General features: G+C 34.0%; 4 protein-coding genes across 6 annotated transcripts; 3 read left to right on the plus strand and 1 right to left on the minus strand.

The window, feature by feature from the left end:
• Positions 1–135: 135 nt before the first annotated feature.
• Positions 136–13,172, minus strand: LOC123313913. Of its 3 annotated transcripts, none has more exons than XM_044899020.1 (4): positions 13,096–13,172; positions 927–1,112; positions 504–873; positions 136–349 (listed from the first exon to the last, which is right to left on the minus strand). In XM_044899020.1, exons 2-4 carry the CDS (start codon positions 1,089–1,091, stop codon positions 156–158), a joined length of 729 nt encoding a protein of 242 aa, XP_044754955.1. In that variant the 5' UTR covers positions 1,092–1,112; positions 13,096–13,172; the 3' UTR covers positions 136–155. The 3 variants fall into 3 exon arrangements, with proteins under 3 accessions (XP_044754955.1, XP_044754954.1, XP_044754953.1); XM_044899019.1 differs by lacking the exon at positions 13,096–13,172 and adding an exon at positions 12,748–12,905; XM_044899018.1 differs by lacking the exon at positions 13,096–13,172 and adding an exon at positions 1,384–1,433.
• Positions 3,241–9,296, plus strand: LOC123313914 (glutamate [NMDA] receptor subunit 1). Its single transcript, XM_044899022.1, has 15 exons — positions 3,241–3,424; positions 4,379–4,501; positions 4,559–4,687; positions 4,879–5,073; positions 5,661–5,761; positions 5,822–5,995; positions 6,296–6,572; positions 6,629–6,839; positions 7,229–7,521; positions 7,681–7,915; positions 7,970–8,118; positions 8,169–8,326; positions 8,385–8,557; positions 8,608–8,861; positions 8,942–9,296. Exons 1-15 carry the CDS (start codon positions 3,302–3,304, stop codon positions 9,167–9,169), a joined length of 2,823 nt encoding a protein of 940 aa, XP_044754957.1. The 5' UTR covers positions 3,241–3,301; the 3' UTR covers positions 9,170–9,296.
• Positions 13,173–13,230: 58 nt separating the features above from the next.
• Positions 13,231–16,904, plus strand: LOC123313911 (sterol O-acyltransferase 1-like). Its single transcript, XM_044899017.1, has 6 exons — positions 13,231–13,369; positions 14,679–14,843; positions 14,903–15,042; positions 15,122–15,261; positions 15,577–15,737; positions 16,150–16,904. The coding sequence occupies exons 1-6, from the start codon at positions 13,302–13,304 to the stop codon at positions 16,859–16,861; spliced, it is 1,386 nt and encodes a 461-aa protein (XP_044754952.1). The 5' UTR covers positions 13,231–13,301; the 3' UTR covers positions 16,862–16,904.
• Positions 16,905–19,797: 2,893 nt separating this feature from the next.
• On the plus strand, positions 19,798–23,692 carry LOC123314184 (sterol O-acyltransferase 1-like). Its single transcript, XM_044899307.1, has 6 exons — positions 19,798–20,142; positions 20,558–20,725; positions 20,778–20,926; positions 22,043–22,182; positions 22,555–22,715; positions 22,948–23,692. The coding sequence occupies exons 1-6, from the start codon at positions 20,075–20,077 to the stop codon at positions 23,657–23,659; spliced, it is 1,398 nt and encodes a 465-aa protein (XP_044755242.1). The 5' UTR covers positions 19,798–20,074; the 3' UTR covers positions 23,660–23,692.
• Positions 23,693–26,132: the final 2,440 nt, after the last annotated feature.

Raw genomic sequence — 26,132 nt, forward strand, 5'->3', positions numbered from 1 at the left:
ACAAATTAAACCATTAAAACAATTATGTAATATGAATAATATAACAAGAGAAAAAAATGTGAGCAAATAAAATCATTTAAATATAAACCCAATTTAAAAAATAATAATACAAACGATTGAATAGACCTTAATTATCGATACATGTAGAAGAGAAATTAACTCCATGGTTGCAGGGCAAAGAATTTAGGGGCACCGATGAAAGCGTGCTCACCATAATACTTATCACCATTTCCTGTTGCTGCAACAGCAGCAGATGTTGCAGAGAGAGAGCCATCCTTACTAGCTGCGGATTGTCTTAAAGCTTCATTTCCAGAATAATGAATAGCATTGAGCTTTCTAGCGGCATCGTCTGAAAAAATCGTGCATTATGCATTATTCCTTGACATAAAAATGAGAATGAGCAAATAATAACCATCATCAATTTACGGAAATGTATCCTCACATAGTGAGAAGTACTTATAGTAATCACTACCTGAATAGTTAGGGTATGATAAAAGTCATACCTGATTTCTGTATGTTTGCAGCGGCTAGGTTGGCAGATTTCTGTATAATAGCAGCTGCGTTAGCTTCTTTGATCGCTGCAAGTTTCTGATGCTCGGCAACCTCAGATTTGGCCTGTGCAAGTCTTTGTTGGGCCAGTACCAAGCCTGTAGCGGCCGCTTTGGCCTCCTGCTGTTGGACTGCAGCAGCTGCCTCAGTTTTTTGCAGAGCTAGCGCAGCTTGAGCTTGCTTCTGGCTTGCTACGTGTTGCTGATGAAGGACCGCTTCCTTGGCTTCTTGGACTCGTCGTTGCGATTCCATGACGAGATCAGAAGCTTCTTTAGCTGCCTGGATTGCAGATGCAATTTCCCCTGGTGAGACTCCTTGTTTCGACTGAGAAATACAAACAATTAGTTCACTTCTATGTATGGGGGGATAATTCTTACCTGATAAGGTTTTCCGAAAGCAGCGTGAGGAGGTGGCAAAACTGGGAATGCTGATGGTATCCCGTTATATCCATGATTTTCAAAGGGATTGAAATGTCCTCCTATGAATGCTGGTTCTAGTAAGCCTCTTTTAACCACTGTTTCTGCTCCGAAAACAGCGTTCATTGCGAAGAGGATTGGAAAAGCCTGGAAACAGTAGGATAACTACAGAGTTTTTATAAATGATTGAAACATCGCTACACGAAGAGTTGGCTTCGAATTTCCTATATAGCCAAAAGGTCTCGGACTATATTTCATGAAATTACAGAATTTACTCCTTCTGTAATGCTACGATCATTTCTAAAGACCCAGTACAAACTTGTATGACATATTGAGGCATTTTTAAAGATTAATAAGATTTCACGATATCAGTTATTTCGAAGGTATAATTCAGTCCGAGTTCGATTTGTTTCCTTACCTGCTGGAAGTACATCTTGTTACTAGTTTGTCTTGCAGTGCACTGATTATCACTACCAGTACCATCCTATTTATACAAAATGAAATTTCTGAAAAATCTGATATCCAACAATATTACTGTTATTAAGGGACAAGTGACTAGTGAGTACAAGACAAATTATTATATCCGTACATGGATTGAAATAATTCAGCTTCTTTACGAGACAACATCTCACGAACTTCAGTTGTACTTTCATCATCGGATGAATTTTAATATATCATTATTGGATTGGCCTATTCGGAGATGTAGATCATTCTTAGCTTCAGACTTAAAAATATATTACTAACAAACGCCTTTCCCTTCATATGATTTAGTGTAGAATCGAATGAATATAATCATTTTCCTATTACACTTTGTTTTTTGGTATTTTCCCTATGGAAATTAAATAGTAGAAAGGAAAATTAGAACTCTCTCATATTCAAGAGCAAGGAAACCGCATATTTTGTTTCTGAAGGTTTATTTTCAGCATATTCAAACATTTCCGGATTTATCGTTTAAATTTCAGGACTTTAATTCACAGCTAAGGGAAAAGAGCCCCCAATATGTAGGTATTTTTATATTCTGACAAAGTTTAGCAGACTTATCCTGTTTTTTTTACATGACAACCCTATAACTTTTCGTGCCAGAAATGGATAGGCATTATGTGTTTGAGCATGATTTGGTATTTGGTTATTTATGAGGTTTTTATCAATCCTTTTTTTCTTGTAGGTATGAAGTGGTTGAATTTATTGAATTCGAATTTTTATTTTTTTTATTTACTCATTCAGAGATGATAAACAATTGTTTCTGGGTTTGGAGTTTTTGATGTTTTTGAAGTGTTTTTTTGTAGGGTAGTAATTGATGAAAAATGATAAAAAGTATCAATTACTTGTTCATTTATTTTTGTAGTTTGTTCATTCCAGCTAATTCTGCTAGCTTACAAAAAAATAATGTTTCCTCCCGAATTCAATAAGTAGATATTAACCATTTGATCCCCATAATGGAAAGGCTTGATAAAAAAACTGCCAATGACCAGATCATCATCAACAACAAAATGTCTATCATTTTCTGGCCTAGAAATTAGAGTTACCATTCAAACAAACCCAACTCTGTACCTTCCACTGCTCGTAGAGGACGCAAAACAATCTCTTCAGCTAAAACTGCCGTGTTCAAGCATTTTTCTACAAAATAGTAAATACTGAAGATCTCATCATAACTCCCTTCTTCCTTGATCTCCTTTCGAAAAATATTTTTCCGAATTGCAATTTTACGAGCGTATCCTCCTGTCCAGCAGAGCAATAAATTGAATAGAAATGAAATGCAATCCAATTCGATCTCAAAGAAAGGTTCAAGATCTGGCGAGGCAAATAACTAGGCTAGAAGTACAGATTATCATTCTTCATTCGCTCCTTCTTTCACCGTAGCACGTTCAGTAACTTTTTTGTCTCTTTTGGTGGTTTGTAGACTGAAACGTGGTATTTTGGCGGTTCAATTGTTTCTGCCTACATTATTTGGGTGGCATACCTTGACCTTGCATTTTTCAGTTTTTGTTGGTTAATTCGTATTTTTTTGATGGAAACATATGCAACATTGCTACATTTATAGAGATCCTGTATAAAATTACATATCGAACAAGCAGTAAGATCGTCAGATCCTTTTTTCGGAATATGCAGGATTTATTTTCTGGCATAGGTCTTTCTTTACTTTTTTCTATATTTTAAATGTTTCTGCTCAACGAACTCTTCCTTGCCCTAGGTCAAAAACGTCCAAAACAATACAAAATACTGTATCCTTCAAAAATCGATTCCATCTGGAGCGTATCCTTGACAACTGGGAGGGGTTCTGTTCTCAGTTCTGCTGTTTTAGAAGTGATGGAAGGACAATTCTGCATCCTTTAGAAATGAAATCGGCGGTGATAATCTTGTTTATTTTTTTATATGCGGAAGCTAATCCAAGTGTGTTTAATATTGGGGGTGTCTTGAGTACAAATGATAGCAGTGCATATTTCAAGAATACGATCGCGGTAAGTTTTTTCTCTTTTGGAATTTCTGAAATTTTTTACCATTTTTCAATTACCTTGTTTATAGTTTGGGAAAGTTTCATATGTATAAAAGTAATAGGTAGAGATATTTCGTAAAATTTCCAATTGAACGAAAAATTATTCAAATTAAAATTTTTCATATTGAATATTTTGAAAACGTTAAATTTTCTATTTCAATTAGTTTACATAGCAGTTTATACCATACCCTGAACTGAATTTCATGAACATAGGGAAGGAGAAAATTCTTCGGGTTGTTGATTCGCGCCAAAAAAATTGATATGCAATGCAAGTATAGTCCACAAAATCTTCATCACCCATTGTCTACTCTGTCTACTCTGTTAATTTAATCAATTCAATGTGAACAAGTGTTTATCCGAAAATCTAGAAGTCAGTACAATCTTACAAAAAACATTCTGAAAAAATGCAGACCTCAATTCGTATTTCACAACTTATAGGTACTTACTAGGTGCACTCAAAAAAAAGGCTATCTATTATAGGAGACATGATTTTTAAAGAAATCTCTCTATAGAGACTAAACCTACTTGGCTTAGCCCATTGATGAGATATGATCTCAAAAACCGCAAGAGCTACAAGAAAAACTGAAAAATTTTCTGATTTTGAACAATCATGTTTAGTTACTGCTTACGTTTGCGTTTGCAGACTTAAGTTTAATATGGATTTGTTGTAATGAAATAAACGAAGGAATAATCTCGTTTCTCGCTTTCTCGAATTTCATGAATATTCGTGATATGAAGAGGTTTAATTAAAGTTTCCACTTTAAAATAATTAAAAATATCGATTCCAGAACGAATTAGAAACTTATTAAAGATCTGAAGAAAAAAAAAGTTTTTTAGAAAAAAGTAGATGTAATTTGGATGTGAAAATTCGTAGGAAAAAGAAAATTGACAAACAACTTCAACGTCTGCTTTTTTTCAGCATTTGAATTTCGATTCACAGTATGTTCCAAAAGGTATCACTTACTACGACATAGCTATTCTTATGGATCCAAATCCTATAAAAACGGCTCTGAATGTATGCAGATACCTGATTTCTAGTAGGGTAAGATCGCAGCTATTTTCAACGAATGTACGATGGATAAAAAAAAGGATTTTTTAGGTATATGCTGTGGTAGTTTCCCACCCCTTAACAGGAGATTTATCACCGGCAGCTGTATCTTACACCAGCGGATTTTATCATATACCTGTGATTGGAATATCTTCCAGAGACTCTGCGTTTTCCGATAAAGTATGTGTTATTGTAATACCTGTTTCACTAAATCGGTTCTGGTTTATTGTTTCCAACATCTAGCAGAATCTATGCATAATAAGAATGCAACCGACCCACCAGAACATTTTTACACTTAGCTACGCAGAATGTGTGTTATTTGCAGCATTTTTGTTTCTTTATTTGGTACGATCATGTTGATTACCTTTCAGAATATCCATGTATCTTTTTTGAGGACCGTTCCACCCTATTCTCACCAAGCGGACGTTTGGGTTGAACTATTGAAATATTTCAACTATAAAAAAGTCATATTCATTCATAGTTCTGATACAGATGGAAGAGCCATTTTAGGAAGATTCCAGACAACATCACAAATCCTTGAAGATGACGTTGAAATAAAAATCCAGGTGAGTGATTCGTACCATTCGCAGTATGGTTCAAATCCCTATTCCTGCGAAAAATAGGCATATTTCCTGCTGCCAATGCGCCGCTACAATTGTATCTATTCGGCATTGTCCCAAGTCACCCTATGATATATAACAAAATAAATTAATGATATCCGTGTTGCCGTTTGATTCGTAAACAACTTGTTTCATGACATATCTAATATCCCAATATCCCACGTATCCAGAAAAAAAAATTACACATGCACAATGTGAAATACATGTGCAGTACACTAGAAAGTATAAGGGCCATAAAAAAAACGCCCTTTTACTCTCCTGAATTCGTTAATTTTTCCTGTCAATTCAAATGCTCTAGTCAAGGCAAACTCATCTCAATTAATTGTTAAACTAACCGAAAAGACGCTACACATACTACACAATCTTATAAATTTGACCCTCCACTCATAAATGGTAAGAAACAAAGAAATATGCAAGGGGGGTAATTGTCCCAAGTTACAGGACTGTTCCAAGTCACCCGAATCTACCGGTACCTATGCCTTCTATTAACATATTTGGCATCCCTTCAGGACCTTTATCGTAGAATTTTTCAGGTAGAGTCAGTTATAGAATTTGAAGCTGGCTTGGAAAGTTTCGAACATCAACTTCAAGAAATGAAGAATGCACAAGCACGTGTTTATCTTCTATACGCAGGGTAAATCAATAAAATTTTACGATCAAATAAAATCGAAAATATCTTAAATTTTTCATGCAGGAAGAAAGATGCTCAAGTAATTTTCCGAGATGCGTCCAACATGAACATGACAGATGCGGGATATGCTTGGATAACAACGGAGCAAGCTCTAGAGGCAGAAAATGTCCCCGAAGGAATTTTAGGATTGAAACTTGTTAATGCCACCAATGAAAAAGCGCATATAAGAGATAGTATGTAAGTTTTCGCAGATATGATGATCAGTATAATTTTGATTGAGATCGCTCTTGATGCTTTCTAAATTAGGTAATATTTCTGATAATGAATCTTCCAATTATAGATCAGAATGAAATAAATATATAGCCCCTTGAAATTTCAATAATTTATGATTTGGGACAGGTGATAAAATGAAAAACATTTCAGAAAAACTTCCACTAATTGTAACTCCTTCACTGGCTTCATTTTGCCATCACCTCTCGCTTTATAATTGTGTAAAGATTCAACAAGTTACCCTCTATATTAATCCTCTCCCCATAGTTATGTTCTTGCATCGGCACTTCGAGATATGAACATGAACAAAACAATCCAAATCACAGAAGCACCCAAAGACTGTGATAACTCTGGATCTATCTGGGAAACTGGCAAAGAACTCTTCCAGTTCATCAGAAAACAAGTACTCCTCAATGGTGAAACGGGAAAGCTTGCCTTCGATGACCAAGGAGATCGAATAAACGCAGAATATAATGTGGTCAACATACAGAGAAAGAAGAAATCTGTTGCAGAAGTTATAGTGGGACAACATTTCTTCAACAGAGTGAGTACAGAAACTGAGCCACTTTATGCAGAAATATTGAACCTGTTGTATTGCAGACATTGAGCAAAATGATGCTCTCAGTTGACGAGAAAAAAATCATCTGGCCAGGAAGACAAACTGTTAAACCGGAAGGTTTCATGATACCGACACATTTGAAAGTTTTGACCATTGAAGAGAAACCTTTCGTTTATGTAAGGAAATTGAATGAGGGAGAAGGATGCACACCCGATGAGATATTCTGTCCGCATTTCAATTCTACAAGAGAATGTGAGTAGTAGAATGGCAGTGTTTTTCAACTGGTCATTTCTACAAATAACATTTCAACAAAATCGAGTATTAACCCTTTCCGTTCAGATCTTGATGAATAAGAAATACGATTAAGAAAATCTGACCTGAGGAAATGTCGTTATAGAACTTGATCTAAAATAAAGCTAGATTTTCACCATAGATTATGATGTTTTATTAATCTATGATTTTCACCTAGTATTCTTACTATTTATCTTCTCATGGGTTCAAGATCAAATTCTCCAAGAGTATTGATTGGATGAGTTCTATGAATGTTTCCGAAAATAAGAAGGGATTGATACAAATAATAATAAATAAAAATCAAAACCGATGAGATTTCCAGTTCGATATGCAATCGATTCATTTTTCAGTGGACGCTAAGTTTTGCTGCAGGGGTTACTGCATGGACTTACTGAAAGAACTCTCCAAAAAAATAAATTTTACATACAGTCTGGCTCTTTCTCCCGACGGTCAATTCGGCAACTACATAATTCGCAATCATTCGGGAATAGGAAAGAAGGAATGGACCGGTTTGATTGGAGAACTGGTTTCTGAAAGAGCAGACATGATTGTAGCACCTCTGACCATAAATCCAGAAAGAGCAGAATTCATTGAATTCAGTAAGCCGTTCAAATATCAAGGAATAACCATATTAGAAAAGAAGGTATGTTTCTTCTTCTTTAGGTTGTCCATAACTGGTTTCTCCTTCTGAATTATATTTATATTTTCTCCAACAACTATACTATTTTATCTCATTTATATGATTTGCCCTAAATTCTTTATATGTTTTAGGTGGATAAAAGCTCTTATGTTTATTTTTCAGCCTTCCAGAAGCTCTACGTTGGTATCGTTTTTGCAACCATTCAGTAATACCCTTTGGATATTGGTGATGGTCTCAGTTCATGTGGTAGCTCTGGTACTCTATCTTTTGGATAGATTTTCGCCTTTTGGAAGGTTCAAGTTAGCTAACACAGATGGTACTGAAGAAGATGCTCTTAATCTATCTAGTGCTATCTGGTTCGCATGGGGGGTTCTTTTGAATAGTGGAATAGGTGAAGGTATAGTGATAGAATAAGTAACAGAATATTATACTAATAATGATTAATGTTTAGGAACCCCTCGAAGTTTTTCCGCCAGAGTATTAGGTATGGTGTGGGCTGGATTTGCTATGATAATTGTAGCCTCATATACTGCTAACTTGGCTGCTTTCCTGGTGTTGGAAAGGCCCAAAACTAAACTCACTGGAATAAACGATGCCAGGGTAATGAGGTCCTCAACGAATTTCATGAAGCTTAACAATTTATTTTTCAGTTGAGGAACACAATGGAAAATTTAACTTGTGCTACAGTGAAAGGGTCGTCTGTAGACATGTACTTCAGGAGACAGGTAGAATTATCAAATATGTATAGAACAATGGAGGCCAATAACTACGACACAGCAGAAGATGCTATAAATGATGTGAAAACTGGGTAATTTTCAAGTAACCGTGGACTGAACACTTCAAATTGCTAGGTGAATTTTTTCCAGGAAATTGATGGCCTTCATATGGGATAGTTCACGTTTAGAATTCGAAGCAGCGCAGGACTGCGAACTTGTCACTGCTGGAGAACTATTCGGACGCTCAGGTTATGGTATAGGTCTTCAGAAAGGTTCACCATGGGCCGATGAAGTGACTCTAGCCATTCTTGACTTCCATGAAAGTAAAACATAGAATTATTTGAAAAATTGTATTTGATCGATCAATTTTAAGGTGGTTTCATGGAAAGTTTGGACAATAAATGGATACTCCAAGGTAATATACAGCTCTGTGAACAGTTCGAGAAGACACCAAATACTCTGGGGTTGAAAAACATGGCGGGAGTGTTTATACTTGTTGCAGCTGGTATTGTGGGTGGTATAGGATTGATAGTAATCGAGATGGCATACAAGAAGCATCAGATAAAGAAGCAGAAGAGGATGGAATTAGCGAGGCATGCTGCAGACAAGTGGAGAGGCACAGTTGAGGTAGATTCCACAACTAAATTATTAATTAGATTTCTATGCAACGTCGAACTAATTTCGGCATCAATTAATTTTCTTTTCAGAAACGTAAGACGTTGAGAACATCAATAGCTGCTCAGAGAAGGATCAAGTCAAATGGTGTCAACGATACTGCAACCATTTCTTTAGCTGTTGATAAATACACACGGTATGGACCAGAAAGAGCTTGGCCTGGTGATTCGGACATCAGACATCGTAGAATCGAGGACCTTGGTGCATTGCAACTTGGACCTCGGTACCTTCCATGCGATGTGTCGCATCTTGTTGTTTGAAAGTTGAAATATTAATAAATGTTAGAGGAAGTTGTTATTACTACAAAATATTGTATTCATATGATTTTCACATCGGAAGAATAAGCTCAATGGAAGAATTGTGGAATAAAGAATATGTAAATAATTATTTATGACTGGTTTATGATTTTGACTTCATGAAGAAATTATACTCGGTGAGAGGGAGGGGGGAAATAGTAATTCACGGTTGCACCAAGCTCGATGAGATTCAGAGATATATCTCTCAAAATGTGTATCACATTAAGCTCTACGATGATTTATCTGGCAGTTACGCGTGTCGAAAATCGGCCTTCGAAAATATAAAGATGAGATCGATCAAAAATTCGTCAAGACTGAACGGTTGCACCTAGATAGCCCTATGAAATTTCACATTATATATGAAACTCCAGTGTACCGAATGCTATAGATATGCATTGCAGCAATGAATTCAACAGTTAACATTCGGTTTAATAATGTGGAATCATGTACATTAAACTTTTTTTTGGTCATATTTGACACGTTCATGCAATAATTAATCAGGAAAATGCGAAATCGAAAAAATATTATAACCTTGGAAATTGTGTTCATTAACGACTATATATTTTTATTTCATTCAATTATCATATACTAGATGACATTCAGGCAGAAACACCAATAAATAGTTGTAATATTTAAATGATTTCCGGTAGACATGCTCATATTGCTAATAGTATATTTCCTCGTGGGAAACTAATATTCTGTGGGAGTTTCACAATCATTGAACTCTAAAAGTGTTTTAGAATTCAATGTTCACAATATACCTACCTGCAAATCACGCAAAAAATCAAATTTCACGTTTTTCACTGCTCATCATTATTTTTGAATTTGGAAACCATTTTCAACCAGAATATATGACCTGCTTCAATCTTGTATTATTCTACATGAATAACAGGCCCGGATCTAGGGGGGGGCAAGCGGGGCGCTTGCCCCGGGCGCCAGCTTAAGGGGGCGCCAAAATACCAGAGGTTAAAAAATTTTTATTTTTTATTTTCTCGGAAAAAATTAATTTCCTAGTGCTAAAATGGAAACTGTAGAATGGAAACATGATAAACCATCACTATGCCTAAAATCAATGAGGGATCAATTAACTGCATATTATTCAGTCATCTACGAATGACCGCCACACTTGGATGAAATAGGTTGAAAGATCTGATATGTCTACACTGCGTCGAAAGCATTAATTTCTTTGCCTGGGGAATTACCGACTCATCCCCATCTCATCTGGAACTAAGGGCCAAAATTTCCGATTTTCTATAGACCATTACTTAAAAATTAATCCACTCAGCATAATTCTGTTTGCATATTCGTAATCTATGTCCACGATTTAGTAAAAACACCAATTTTGGTGGAAATCGGTAAGATCGATAATTTTTCAAAGATGTCCCGAGTTTTTCACCATAATTTGAGCCTCCCTTTAACTTTGTTACTAAAAGAAGTACAAAAAAATGTTTTATACAAAAGTTTCACCAAATTGACTGAAACTTTTCAAAATGTTTTCACACAGTGAAATATATACAGAGTGGGCAACATATTGATTGCAGCTTAATTTTCTTAAATGGCACACCCTGTATATTTCTCTATATTTGGCTAGATCGTTTTCCCCTGATTTCTAATATATAACATATGCATGGTCTCTTTCTTTTATTCTGAGTACCACAGAGGCAAGCTCAGTAATCAGTTTTCAAGTGGTAGGCGTGCTGAAAGTGAATAGCAGGTCTTTTTTCAGCACGATTTTGGAAAAGTACAACATTCCAAACGTCAATGCGTGTGGAAAGTAATACTTTCGAAACTATAGTAGAAAAAAGGCATTTCGAATTATCGCAGCCTACCACTTGAAAACTGATTACTGAGCTTGCCAGGTGGTTTTTACAATTTGAATCTGTGGTACTCAGATTAAAAGAGACAGAGCATACATATGTTATACAAGGTGTACTAAGTTCTAGGGCCTATTAGACGTTTCTGGAAAACTAGACCTATTTGAAATTGAAGTAGATAATGTCGAACAATATCATAATCCCAATTTTCAGATTACAAATAGGTCCAGTTCTCCAGAAACGTCTAATAGGCCTTCGAACTTATTACACCCTGTATATTCGAAATCAGGGGAAAAGGAGCTAGCCAAATATTGAGGAATATACAGGGTGTGCCATTTGACAAAATTAGGTCCGTTACTTTCACCTTCGAAAATAAATTTTATTCAATGTGAATAAGTATCTGTCAAATGATTTCCTATCTGAAGGATGCCTTATTACGGTGCTTTCAGATGATTTTATTTGACGAATAACAATTCTATGAAAACACGGTATACTACTTTTCACTGATTAATGTAAAATAAGACACCCCATTGTAGAAATTGTCATAATTTCATCTAGAAAGCAGATATTTCGTGAAAATCACACAAAGAATAACCATACATCAAGAATCTAAAAAATTCAACCAATAATGACGTACGGACATTCGATCTATGACAATAAACTCTTATTATTAAGTTTCAATGACATTTTTATTCCATGAAAGTGAAAGGACTGCATTTTTACTTATCCTAAGAATAAGACTTATCTATCGAATAAATTTAGTTATTCGCACGTGAAAGTACCGGGCCTTAATGGAACAATGGGAAAAAATAACTTTTGATGGAACAATGGGACAAAAATAAGAGTGATTTTTTTCCCAAAGTACACATCTTAAGAAAAATCTAATTGCATATTCGTAATCTATACGACCTCAAATTAGTGAAAAAAATAACTCGGGTTGGAAGCGATGACGAAATATGCAATTAGATTTTTCCTACGAACCTTAGAAGGGGGGGGGGGCGTCATCATGAATTTTTGCCCCGGTCAGAAAAAATCGTAGATCCGGGCCTGATGAATAATAATATTTAATGGAAACAGAGAATGTGCTCCATTATCAAATCATTCAATATTCAACGGTCTTTGTATGTTACAATGGTAAAACAATGAACTCGATAAAGAAATTCTTTATTCGGATCACTCTGTCAAAATGTATACCCCCCGTGTAGGGTAGTTAGAATGAAGTCCAATTCCATTTTCATTCCTTTCTATACTAGTACTGTACTATTATACAAATATTTTTTTTTAAATACAAGTCTTGCCACTTCTCAGAGTACAAATGTACTTGCGCTGGGTACTTTGCGTACACATGCACTGGAATCGATACAGTGAACTCATAACTGATATTTTTATTTGACTTATCTTTCTCATGGGACTTTCGAACTCCAATTATTTCTCAATGTTAATGAGGCAAAATATAAGTAAGTGTTTTGGTTTTGGTTATGTCAAATGCTCAGCTATCAATATATCAATAAGTTGTAGACAGAATTATTCGAAATAAATTTATTTCCAATTCTTATAAATTCTTATTTTTTATTGCCATTTCAGAAGTGCTATAAAATGATCTGCTAACTTGTAATTTGAAAGAAATTATGAACCTCACTACTTCTAAATTATCATAATTATTTATTATTTTTTTACTGTTTCTTTTACACACAAATATTTAATCACAAATTATTTAAAGTATTTTACCTTTTGAAATGAAACTCTGCATATGCAAGCTTCTTAAAGCTATGTTTCCCGTGGATATTAGATATTAATAATTGATTTATTATCACTTCAATGCGCAGAAAATATGTTTATTAAGAAAGAGGAATTGGTATTTTTTCAGCAAATTCTTGTGACTAACTCGTAAGGGATTACACACTATACAGACCCATTTATTTGGATCAATTAGAAAATAAGCTCTACCAATTAAAAACTCTTTTTCTGCTTACGTATATCCTACAGAATTTTCACTGGAGTTCATCCGAAAAAAACGAATGAGCGTAGATGCGTAGGTTGTTATAGTAAGTAGTCCATAAATTATTCATGAATTACCTTGAAAATCCCCTAAAGGATATGAAATGTTCACAGGCTTCAATAGACCCCACATTAAAAGTTTAAAAAAAGTAAATCTATCAATTTATGGCTTTGGAACCTTGTGTAGACATACAGATTTTATAGTGTGTGATTATTGAATTTCATGGATTCGTTTCATACTCGAATTCGCAGTGGTCTGTATATTGTAATTTCTTTTTCGAAATATGACCGAACAGAAGGAAAATACTCAATATGCTTCGAATACACTTACATATAATTATGATGATAAATTGTAAGTGAATTATTACTTATTTAGATATTTTCAGTCCTTTTTTGCTGGTATTCGTAGGAACAAAATATTGAAGCATTATATGGTGTGTGTTAGAAAAAAATATAATTAGTACTTAATTATTATACTCAAAATCAACTCTCAAAGGTATTTCTCCTTGAATTTTTTGTATCAGCTCTGCCACATTTCAAAAAATTTATTATAGGGTAAAGAAAAATGTCGAAAAAATATTTTTTTATTTAGTAAATACAGGTATGGTATTCTCAGTGTATTTCATGAAGGTGCATCAGCGAGAGTTAAAGTCTATTTATGAATGATTGGCATTGGCATATCTTAGCACCATATAAAATATTGTACAAATATTTCAACAGTAGATTATTGAGGTCAAAAGAAACACTTTTTTCCATTACCATTTTTTCCGAGTCAGCTCGGTTTAAAAGATATAGGCTGTTGAATAACCATAAAAATGTTATTTTCAGTTCTATCTCACAAACGGTTTTATCGAATGAAATGAATTTTGGAATACAGTTTTCCATTTATTTGATGAATCTTTTTCGAAGACAAGATATCACCCAGGTGTTCCAGTTTTCTCAGTATGACCATTCTGTTCCATAAAAAAAAAATTCAATGAATCCAACTCTTGAAACTAAGTTGTACGCTATCTAATGAATATTTGAACGATTTGTACAATAAAAGTATTCTTTATATTTTCTCGTATAATGCGCCGTTTCAGAGTAACTTGGTGTTCAAAAATAAAAAATATCTGTGAAATTCGAAAAACTGGGTACTTTGACCCAATGCAACTTTTTTTAAAAGATCCATAGATGTGTAATGTCACAGTTTTAGCTAGTTATTCTGAAGGTTATTTTGTTTTTCCACTAGTGGCACAGCTCATTATAAAAACTTAAAAAGGCTATATCTTTTTCAGGGTCGAATCAGCAAAAATTTTATAGGAATTTGTTTTTTTTGTTTTACCTCAAGAATTGACGGTTGGAATATTTGTACGAGTCCAAGACTCACCCTGTATAAGACGAGCCACAACAGAGGCGAATCAGCCAGAAAAGCTGAATCTACCTAAAGACTAGACTATTACATTCTTAGCATCACACTAATTATATTATCATTCGTTATTTTAACGTTGTATTGCTCCAGGACAAATGCCCATGTTACATGAAAGATGTTATTCGATTCACATTTATTCAGCCTGCTCTGATCTTCTGAAATAATGAGAAATAATTGAATAATCAACTTTTTGAAAGGAAGGACGTCCTTCTTCAGGGATATTAACATTTTAGTTTAAAATTTGTTACAGAAAAGAAGGAACTGGTACTGTCACAAAAGTATTTTTCCACAGAGAGTCTGTGTTAACATTTCTGTTCGAAAATCCTCATATCAAAGTAATTCGTCATATAGCAATAGTTGTCTACTTAGTGACGTGTTTCAACAGTTTGATGAAACGTTACTTAGGGAATGAAGGGTAAGTTTATTTTAAAACAATTCGATTCAAAGAAAATCTTTCACTTAGGTTTTTTGCAGAATTACAGCTGATTTCCAATATATAATCAATAACACTAGAGCATTCCACATAGTTATAATTTCATGGGTTTTCATTTATTCCTTAACCTGCTCCACTTATTTCTGTTTTCTGGCTTGGGCTAGGCTACGAAGACTTGAATGTTAGTATTGCCCTTGATTTATACTAGGAATTATAATATTCTGTTATGAAAATCAGTAGTGTTTATATTTTAATTTCAGCTAATACCAAAAAAATGTGTGATGTATCAGGGATTATTTTACTTATTTGTTTTTACATTTCCTCGTTTACATTTATCCGTCAAGTTTTGACGATTTTCAACATACCAATGGGTACATCTTTGATAATTATAGCAGAACAGGTGAGTAATTTCATACTTTGTTTTCGATATATCATATAGGGTGTTTACTGAAGATGTGGCAAAAATGCAGCAAGTAGTATCTTGTTCGAAAATATGAATATTACGTGAAGTCAAGTAAGCACCCCTTCTGAGATGGTCAAAAATGGAAATATTGTGCCACGTGGAATATAAGGAGTTTATGACATCGTATATAGGCAATAAAATAATTAAAAACTCATGAGAATTCTTGTTGTTCGCGATGCATAGGAAATTAAACTTAATCGTTTCATGTTTTTTATATTTTTCCACTAAAATTAATGTTTTTACTACTTTTAGATTAGATTATTGATGAAAGTACATGCCTTTGTCAGGAGTAATGCACCAAAGGTTCTACAATGTAACAAAATACCCAATGAAATGCTAGTTCTGCCAACATTTCGATACTTCGTGTTTTTTACATGGATACCAACTTTGGTTTATAGAGATGAATATCCTAGGTGGGTAATGGTGGGTTTATGCAATAAACCCAAGAACTTATGCTTCCTTTCTAAGATTTTCGTTGTTAGGAACTCTTGCCTAAACCAACACTAAATTGTATCTTTACGTTAGTCCAATATCTAAGAATATATGATATTTATGAAATAAATATCATCCTGAACTTGAATAGGGATAATTTCCTTGATGAATCCCAATTATTTTATTAATAAGCTCCATTGAGTTTTCTTTGATTCTTGAGCTTTATTTAAATAAAAGATAAAAATGTTCAATTTGAAGCAGAAATTATTCTCTACATTGAAGAAAAGACTTTTTAAGAACTCTCACATATTGAATCAGATATTTAAATGGAATATTTTTATTCGTGAACTAACACGAAATACTGAAACCAATTCTTGTTAATTATTCTTTCAGATCTACAAGAATCGATTGGAAAAGGGTAACGGGATATGTCTTGGAGATTCTGGCTGCGTTTTACTTCTATTCCTTCTTCCTGGAAGGATTCTCGATGCCCCTGTTCCAGGACTTCGGTAAAAGGAGTTTTTCACGTTCTGAATTGTTCTTGATCTTCTTGCAAACAATCCTACCAGCAGGCGCCTTTCTGGTGGTTTCTTTCTATCTAGTTCAGCATCTGATACCGAACCTATCCGCAGAGCTGTCCCTTTTTGGAGACAGGATGTTCTACAAGGATTGGTGGACTGCCACAGATGTCGCCACTTATTTCAGAAAATGGAACCTGATCGTACATGACTGGCTTTACGCCTACGTTTATAAAGACTGTTACGAAACTTTGTTTCCGGGCAATAAGAACATGGCGAATCTTGTAACATTTTTTTTGTCTTCCATTGTACACGAATGGGTAGTTTGGAATATGCTTGGTTATTTCATGCCCATAATGTCCGTTATGCATTTCTTTTTAGCAGCTAACCTAACTCTCATAAAATTTCCGCAAAGAGCCCTTCTCAACTTATTGTATTGGTTATTTCATGGAATGGGTTCTGCGTTTTTGATAACCTTGTATAGCTTGGAATTTTATGCCAGATCAAATGGGGTCCCTTCAACTGCTGGGAGTTACGATTTTATCATACCTAGAATTCTTACTTGTGATTATTGTTTGTTAAAGTGATGTTTATATTTTTATCATACCATGAATAATATGTTTTTATTATTATATATTTCTCATTTTATTATTTCAGGGGCTTCATACAACATAACTGAAATTAAAATTATTCTTGAATTACTTCTGTGTCAGAAAAAGTACTGGAAAGGATAGATGAAATACAAAATAACACCCTGTAGATTTGCTATCAGAATTGGCAAGTCACATGGTGTGAACTATCAATTTTAATGTTCATGCCAAATTTCTGTTGAATATTTTGAGTGTAGATACTAAAAGAGAAAAACTTGAAAAAAATTCTGCAGTCCCATGTTCATGAGACTTTTTTGTTGAAATTATTCAAGGAATGTCCTCTTTTCACTACACCTTTTCCAATTGTAATTCAGAAAACGTAAAATGTAATTCAGAAAAGACAATTGAATTTCAGAAAATGAAAATTGTAATTCAGAATAGTAAGTTTATATTCAGAAAAGGGAATTTGAATTTCAGAATAAGAAATTTAAATTCAGAAACGGTAATTTGAATTTCAGAATAGTAATATGCATTTCAGAAAGTGTAAATTGGAATTCAGATTACGTGATTTGAAATTCAGAAAATGGAAATTGTAATTCAGAAATAGGAAATTGTAATTCAGAATGTACTCTACATAGAAATAATAACAATGAGTACAGGTGAGGTATTTCTTGATCGTGAATGAATAATTGATGGAAGCTTATATTGGGATATCCTGGTCTTCAGGAAGAGTATTAATAGTAATATCAAAAGTAACACAATTAACAAAATTAACATAAGATTATAAAGCTAACATAACAAAACTAACAACCAACTGGTAAATCTTCTAAATCTAGCACTGCGTCGTGAAATGTTGTTGTGTGCTGAGCGGCACGAGCACAGTCGCCTCCCATAATTGTGTCTTTACTTCTATCTATAATTTGCTCCAAATATTGCAACCTTTGCTCTTGAACCCCTGGGGCCGTCACCTCAGGGACTCTAAGTCTTGTTTTCACCCCCATTTTCAATTTAGCCCAAATTGATTCGATCGGGTTTAGCATCGGGGAATACGGAGCTAATCTCAACAAATTAGCTTCCGTTGCATTGACAACTTCTTCTAGCCTAGAGTGACAGGGAGCGTTATCACACACAATAACCAAATCTGACAATCGATTGCCCAAGTCTTCCCATGTATTCATAAGTCTTTGAATCCACTCGTTAGCTAGAAGCGCCGTGTAAGATCCTCTTCTATTTTCCATTGCAATCACACCAGCGGCAGAAATAGCACCAATCACATGTATATTCGGACCTCTTGCTGCCGGGAGCTGTTGAATTGCACGAGTACCGGCTTTGGAACGCCCTCGAGATCTTCGGCAAAATAAATTGAAATTTGTCTCGTCTATCCAAACGATTTGTTTTCCTTGACGGATGAAATTGTTAAGGGACCTTACATAATCGGCACGTTTCAATTTATTTTCTTCGGTGTTCATAGTAGCTGGTGCTGTATGAACCTTTTTTAATGTGAATATTCTTCCTTCCAAATAGTTTGTTATCGTTGTGCTCGATATTGATTTTCCAAACTCTGCTAACACCTTGGCTTTTAACTGTTTAATAGTTAGGTCGCAAGTTTCCTCAACCCATGAGATCATTATATCTATTTGTTCACTGTTCAAAATTTTTGGTTTTTTCCCACCCTTTCCAAACATACTGTCCCTTCCTGATCTTACCCACTGATAGGCAGTTTTGTATTTCACACCCAAAGTTTCTGATAAAGACACCCAATCGTCCCCTTTATTTGCGCATGCTGTTATACGCTGCCTGTCTTGACTTGTGTTTTTTTTATATATGGTCCTGGTAACTTCTATTTTTTCCACAAATACAGTTCTGCAAATAGGACAAGTCTGATCCCTCAAAGGCTCCGCACATTTGTCATGTAAAAGATGGCTGCATGGCAATAATTTAACTACTTTGTTTCTACTCATGGATATTCTGCATATTGCACAATTATCTTTCAATTCCATTTTTGATTTTTTTCTCGATAATGACTTAAGTTTCATGAGAAGTTTGACATATTGTCATACATATCACTTGATACTTTTCTGAATTACATATTACATTTTCTGAAATTGAATTGATGTTTTCTGAAATACAATTTTCGTTTTCTGAATTACAATATGCTATTTCTGAATTTCAATTCACTATTCTGAATTACAACTTTGTTTTTCTGAATTTCAACTTCCTAATCTGAAATTCAATTTCTATATTCTGAAATTAAATTAACTATTCTGAAATTCAATTTCTCTTTTCTGAATTAAATGTTGCTAATCTGAAATACATGTTTGCTTTTCTGAAATTGAACTTTGATTTTCTGAATTACAACTGGAAAAGGTGTAGAGGCATGATTTCTTGTTAATTTTTTGAGATTCGTGGACTTCCGGTTCCACCGGAAATTACTCAAAGAATCTCCTCTTTTTACTAGAGGCAAGATTACTTGTTTTTCAACGTAAAATTACGAAAAATCTAAAAATGGAGCTCTGCTGAGCTGACACATTAATGAAAAAGAAAAGAGCATTTTTGGGCTTCCATGAAAAATTAAAATAATGTGTTTGTCGCAATTGTCAAAATTACAAATCATGATACAGGAGGTCACAAAACCGTTGTCAAAGTTGGCAATCTCTAGAAGGTGAAAACCCAATGAAATCCATTTTGTATATTATCGAAAATTCGATAACTTCACTTTCAAACAACACAGAATTTTTATAAAAAATTAATTTTCAAAATAATATATAGGTCTACCCTTTGAAAAAACGAAAATTGGTGTTATTTATATGTCTTGATTTTTTCTGCGGTATTCAGTATATGTATGGCAAAAATTAATATTTTTATTGCTTGAATTGTACCTCATCGATACATCGAAAAACTTGACATTCAAGATTTCCCACATCGTATTCGCAATTCGCAATCTCTCGAAATTGTTTTGAATATCTGATGAGGACGGGAGTAGAAACGATTTGATCATTGTCTTTATTTTTATACGCGATCTAGTTATAAACAGACATGTTATCAACAATTTGAGTATTTGTATTATTTCGAGTGAACAGTAAACTTCGAAATGTTTTTAAATTCAATTGGATAGTCTTCATCTCCAGTTTTTTTCAATATTTGCTGATAGTTAGGTTGCAACTTTTAGTGATTTGTGTTCTGTGATATTTTTTTTATATTTCTTTCGAAATGGCTCCAAGAGAGAAAAAAAATGGGGCCGCATCTTCTTCTCTTGGGTACGATTATGAGGACAAAGGGTGAGTGAAACTTACTTTGACATGTTTTTCAAAAATGTATTCGAAAATTATAAATTATTTTGGCTCGTAAATGGCTGCATGACTGAAGTCTTAAAGCCACTAATGTAGAAAATCATAAAATTATTTCTCATCAACTTTCTTCAAGATGACTGAACTGATGTATAGGTAATGTAATCAATAACAATATTTGATAATTATTAATTATTATAATACCTATTCCTTTATTTTACTGAGTAGGTACAAATTAGAAATAGAGAATTGTTATATGGTTATGTTTTAATTTAGAAGTAACGTAGGTACTATAAAAGCACTCACATTGAATATTCCATTTATTACATTTTTGAATTATTGAAACATATTCAGGATTCATTTACGTTTTCCACGGAAAATAATTTTACTTTTACATCTATTACAGGAAAGAACAAAAGCATGGGCTCCCTGAAAAAATCTTTTCCCACAGAGAATCTGTTTTAACATTTCTCTTCGAAAATCCCCACGTGAAAACGATTCATCATATAGCAATAGTTCTTTTCTTAGGGATGTGCTTCATCACTTTTCTTAGACACTACTTGGAGAATAATGAGTGAGTTAACTGTGGTCTTTTCAGGACTAATTTTCATTGACGAATGTTTCAGAGTTACTTCTGGTTTCCGTTTGATATCCGCAGGCTTCAGAGGATTCCACATATCGATACTTTTATGGTTATTCATTTATTTATTAGTGTGCTGTATATATTTTTGTTTCTTGACATGGGTTAAGTTACGGGCAGTTTTTTCACCCAATTGTAAGTAATGTAACTGAAAATTATTTTTCTCAAGAAACTCTGTCAAATTTATGGTGAGTTCATGCAGAGTTACTGACTAATACTTAAGAAAGGGACCAATCAATTGGTAGGTGGTCCCTTTCTTAGGTATTAGTTCTTAGATTCTTACTTAGGTACTCTTCATAAACTCACCATTAATGATGATATCAGTCGAAATCGTACGCATCTATAGGTAGATTAAATAAACTGACAATGCAATTGTGGATTTCATTAGCTAAGATACCCAATTCATAAAGTGGCTGGTTGCTAGTTCAAGAGAATACTGTTCTCGAATGGAATTTCTTTTGAAGTACAGTTTTCAAAATTCCACGAAATATTCCTAAATTTCTCATTAATCAAGAGTTTTGTAACCAATATGTTCTTCGTCCTTTCCTACTGAAATTTCAAGGATAATGTTTGCTGTGCAGAGGAGAATATGAAAAATGTGTGTTTTCATCTCAACAGAAATCCTGCAAGGAAATAAAATATCATCCTGAAAAAATATTAGTTGTACACTGTGATAGTTACATACTTCCCCAAAATTATCTTTATACATATAGGTATATCTTCATATACCTACCATATAGTGGAAAAATTTTGTGAAATTTAATATGTTATTCTAGTGAAGCCGTTTATCATTCATCGCCAAGTGAAATCTTATTCGAAAATAATTAACAACCTTTGTATGGGAAAAGTTTTCTCATATATTATTTCATTTGAATACAATAATTATTAAATACTCTGCGTAGAGTATAGGAAATTACCATAATTCAAGAATGCTTTCTACAAAAAATAATTTCGTGTGAATTGAATTTCCCTCCTCCTTAACTTTACTCATTCTTCTAATTGTTGGATTGAATTTTCAGATATCTACATATTCATGATTTATGACATCACAAAATGCATTGTCGGTTTCAAAACCTCTTTATTTTTTTTAGTAATTTTTTATAATTATTTGTAATAATGAACTATCATTGGATAGAAAGTGGATTTATATCACATATACAATATATTTATCCGCTTCATTCATTCAATATCTAAACATTTCAATTTGTAATGAAAATAAAACATTTGATAGGAAAAAAAATCTGATTGCAGCTACTGCCAGGAAAATATGTGATATATCAACAACGATCTCACTTTTCGGTTATTATGTCTTCTCTTTCGTATTTGCCAGCAGAGTTGTATATTTTTTCGACTTACCCACTGGATCGGCTGCCATTATTTTAGTTGAACAAGTGAGTACCTAATATAAAGAACCATTGTGTTATAATTGGGCACAAAATTGGAATACATATAAAGTTTTGTCATATTATTTTGAAGATTATGAGCTGAGCATTTCTTTGTTTTTCATCAAAAAGAGTACGTTATAATTATTTCCTTGCTAAATCGAATGTTTTGGAGAAAAATAATATTTGAATGAGTAATATGAAAATGCCTATTTCTTATGGTTGGTTTAGGCAGAGTTCCTAATAACTAAGACCTTAGAAAGGAACCAATCTGAATGGCAGACGGAAATCTTCATATTTTGTAAAGAAATTCATCACTCTTTGTTCTTATGAATTTTTATAGATATGTTATTTATAATAATTTATCTCTGTTATTTCAAGACAAGATTACTGATGAAAGTGCATGCTTTTGTGAGAAGTAACGCACCGAAAGTTTTACAATTCAAGGAAAAATCCGATCAAATATTGGTTTTGCCAACTTTTCGACATTATGTCTTCTTTACATGGATACCAACATTAGTTTATAGGGATGCATATCCTAGGTGAGTACGTAATGCAATTTTTTGAGAGAAATTGATACCTATATAGTCTATTCAAGAATGATTGAAATCCCAGTAGGTCTTGAAAGTCCAGACGTAGCTTGAAATCTGGTCACAAAAGAGCTTCAACAATTTTTGTAGTTTAATCACAGAACTAGATTATATAAGTTTAACATAGAAAAGCATGCGATCCCCTTCAAAATTTCAACAAAAATAATGTTCAATTACTTTTCAGAACTGCCACAACAAATTGGAAAAAGGCGGCGGAATATGCATCAGAAATTCTGGCTGTGGTGCTCTTCTATTCGTTTTACCTGGAAAGATTTGCGATTCCACTGTTCCAGGATTTCGGCATAAAGAGTTTTTCCCGTTCCAAGTTGTTGCTGGTTTACTTGGAAACAGTTTTTCCGGGCATCATGTTCCTAGTGGTAACTTTCTACCTAATCCTACATCTGGTACAGAACCTTTTCGCCGAATTGCTGCGTTTCGGAGACAGGATGTTCTACAAGGACTGGTGGACTGCCACGGATTTTCCCACCTATTACAGAAAATGGAACGTGGTTGTACACGACTGGCTTTACGCCTACATTTATAAAGACTGTTGCGAAAATTTGTTACCTGGTAGTAAGAATATCGCGAAATATGTAACATTTTTTGTGTCTTCAGTGGTGCACGAATGGATTTTATCGAATATGTTGGGATATTTTATGCCGATAATGTTCATTCAGTTCTTCGGCGTGGGAACCATCTTGACTTACATAAAGTTTCCACAAAACGCATTTTTCAACATGATGTTTTGGCTGTCACTGGCCCTCGGTTCTGGACTTATCATAACGGGGTATGGTTTGGAATTTTACGCCAGATTTAATGGCGTACCTTCAACCACTGGAAGTTTTGATTTTTATATACCCAGAATTCTAACTTGTGATTATTGTTACTCCGATTGATGTTGTTTTTATGCAATAAATTTTATACTTGAATTCTTTTCATTTTTTTATTGACTTATTACAGACTGACACGTTAAAATTCAATCTGAATGTACAACCAATGTTTTTGAAGTACCGTTAGAGTTGAAAATTTAATGAAATTAGCAAACAAAACTTAGCCCGAGTGCCCCGAGTTTTATTATATCAACTCACTTGAATCTCCGAAAAAAAAAAGCATTTGTAAGTAATACAGAGTTGGCTATTTCCAATAATTCTTGTTATTTCATGAGTTTCTTTCACATTATAAGGAATGTGTTATCTATTCGAAAGAACCTTCATGGATCTCCTATCCCATGCCTGAAAAGAAGAGTTGCATTGCAATTGCATTCAACATTTTTGTAGCTATAAATTATGAATTAACACTATGGATTCTTACTTCCAGAGTTTTTGAAATACATATTCTAGCTAGCTATTGTTATAGCGAAACACGTATGTAGTAGTAAAAACCGAAGATTAGTGAAATAATTTGAATTTAGTTGAAAGAAAAACGAGAAACCTTTATATATCAAGCCATCTTTGAACCAGAAAGTCTCACTTCAAGGGTCAGGCATTCTGCATCGCCGAAATGTACAGTAAATAAACTAATGAACGGATTTTTTAACGCGTTTTTTTGGAATCTCAAAAAGTGAACTAGGCTAGAGTTATTCCCCTATGGGGTTTGGAAACAACAATACGGAAGCGCGTATAATGTGTTGCGGAGTGATTGGGAACTGCTCTCAGTTTCGTAGACCTCCTGTTTTTTCTGTTCTCTTGATGGATTGGGGGAATTTGAAAGTCCGCTGAGGCCACGGAACCACTTAAAGATCCACCCACCTCCATCCTTGTTTCTAATCTTGTGACTTCGATGTTTTCTCACTCTAAAACTGGTTTTTACCCATCCAGTAAATATTTTCAGCTGACCGCAGTAGTAGCCGTTTGCTGTCGCTTTTTATTGGACTGGTGGACAAAAGCTGCAGAAAGAGATGGGGAAATCAGGGCTTTTGAATCCGTCTGACCAATGGCAATCATCAAGACAGCCTGATTTTGATGGAACCATTCCTAAATTTGGATTTGTTGAAAAGTAGATCTCCCTGTCAGATTTAACTGAATGTAGACTGGATAGAATCTTTGAGGGTTAATTACTTTGGGGGTTAATCAATTATGCAAGAAGCAAGAATTGAGCATAAGCTGCACGAAATGGTGGAGGACTTCAACCTCCAAGATCCTGGCCAATAAATCCAATAAATCCCGTGGGTGTGTGGGATTTGACACAGTTGTACAATTTTCTATTGTAGTGGAAAGCGAGGTCCATTCACAATCGATTTGAGATTACCTTAAATTAAAGATTCGTGCTATTGTTGAGTGATAAAAAGAAAAAGAAACTAAAATGGGGCCAATAATATCGATAAAAAGGCGTTTTCGCTCCAATCGTGTGTAAATTTCGATAACTGGTAAGAGTAATTTCATTTTCATTCGTAAAGCTGAAAAACAATGTTTTAATATTAAGCTATAAACAAAATTGAAGGATGAACCATAGCATCCTAAAGTCTCTATAGTATAGATAGATGTGGAAAAATGGTGTTGACTTCAATTAGCGCAATTAAATGTAATGATTTGTATATTATTTACTGAAATTTATACTAGGGATAATCTTTGATCATAAGCAATTCTTTTCCGCCTAGAGTTGGATTGGAAATAAACCAACATCATAACATCACCTTTTCAAGGCGCACAACCATTCTATTCTTATGTTCTCCTGATGCTGAAAACCTGTTAGTTATGAATTTATGTGGTATTTTTGATTATCCAATCTATCTTAAATTAAAATCTTAATCAACCACGTTATAATCAAAATCTTGTTTAACGTCACTCCAAAATAATTTAAAATAAGTAACTAATTTAATGAAACTGTTTAAAACTTATCCGGTCCATTGTTGATCGAGATTTCTCGGCTATCCTGCTTCTGAACCAAAGGAACTCTACCTACCCGATTTCCAGTTTTTAAAATCGTAATTTTAATGATATATTTATTGCTTGATGTTATTATTATAATTATTCAAAATTTTCCCAAATTATTTTTATAGAAAGGGACGAAGAACGAACCCATGATCCCATCAACCACTTTCTTCTCAATTAATTAAGTTGAGAAGAGATCAAATTGCTTGCTCAGCTTAATGAGTTACGTGAATTTCAATTGAATTTAATTAATTGATTATCATTTGATTAGGATTGGACCTGTCGTCTGTCTATTGTAGCCATCAAGTTATCAAATGAGAGCTCCATCCACCAGGAGAGAATAACATGGAGGTGGCCAACTGAAACGTCATGGGCGACAAAACTATGCAGTTCTCCGCTGAAATTCCTCAAAACCTGCTGTCCTTCATGTAATCCTAATAAACAACATACACTAACTCTCAAGAACGTGCGAAAGATTTCGATCCCGTGGACAATGAAG

This window comes from Coccinella septempunctata, chromosome 5, assembly GCF_907165205.1.
Source record: "Coccinella septempunctata chromosome 5, icCocSept1.1, whole genome shotgun sequence".
Classification (NCBI taxonomy): Eukaryota; Metazoa; Arthropoda; class Insecta; order Coleoptera; family Coccinellidae; genus Coccinella; species Coccinella septempunctata.

Excerpts from the sequence above, each read along its gene's own strand:
- LOC123313914 (XM_044899022.1), top strand. The coding sequence starts at position 3,302 with ATGAAATCGGCGGTGATAATCTTGTTTATTTTTTTATATGCGGAAGCT. Across the intron at positions 3,425-4,378 it reads ATTTCAAGAATACGATCGCG|CATTTGAATTTCGATTCACA; the intron begins GTAAGTTTTTTC and ends GCTTTTTTTCAG. Across the intron at positions 5,074-5,660 it reads ACGTTGAAATAAAAATCCAG|GTAGAGTCAGTTATAGAATT; the intron begins GTGAGTGATTCG and ends AGAATTTTTCAG.
- LOC123313911 (XM_044899017.1), top strand. The coding sequence starts at position 13,302 with ATGACCGAACAGAAGGAAAATACTCAATATGCTTCGAATACACTTACA. Across the intron at positions 15,262-15,576 it reads TGATAATTATAGCAGAACAG|ATTAGATTATTGATGAAAGT; the intron begins GTGAGTAATTTC and ends TACTACTTTTAG. Across the intron at positions 15,738-16,149 it reads TATAGAGATGAATATCCTAG|ATCTACAAGAATCGATTGGA; the intron begins GTGGGTAATGGT and ends TTATTCTTTCAG.
- LOC123313913 (XM_044899018.1), bottom strand. Across the intron at positions 874-926 it reads CTTTCGGAAAACCTTATCAG|TCGAAACAAGGAGTCTCACC; the intron begins GTAAGAATTATC and ends TGTATTTCTCAG. Across the intron at positions 350-503 it reads TGCAAACATACAGAAATCAG|ACGATGCCGCTAGAAAGCTC; the intron begins GTATGACTTTTA and ends CGATTTTTTCAG.
- LOC123314184 (XM_044899307.1), top strand. The coding sequence starts at position 20,075 with ATGGCTCCAAGAGAGAAAAAAAATGGGGCCGCATCTTCTTCTCTTGGG. Across the intron at positions 20,143-20,557 it reads TACGATTATGAGGACAAAGG|GAAAGAACAAAAGCATGGGC; the intron begins GTGAGTGAAACT and ends CATCTATTACAG. Across the intron at positions 20,726-20,777 it reads CACTACTTGGAGAATAATGA|AGTTACTTCTGGTTTCCGTT; the intron begins GTGAGTTAACTG and ends CGAATGTTTCAG.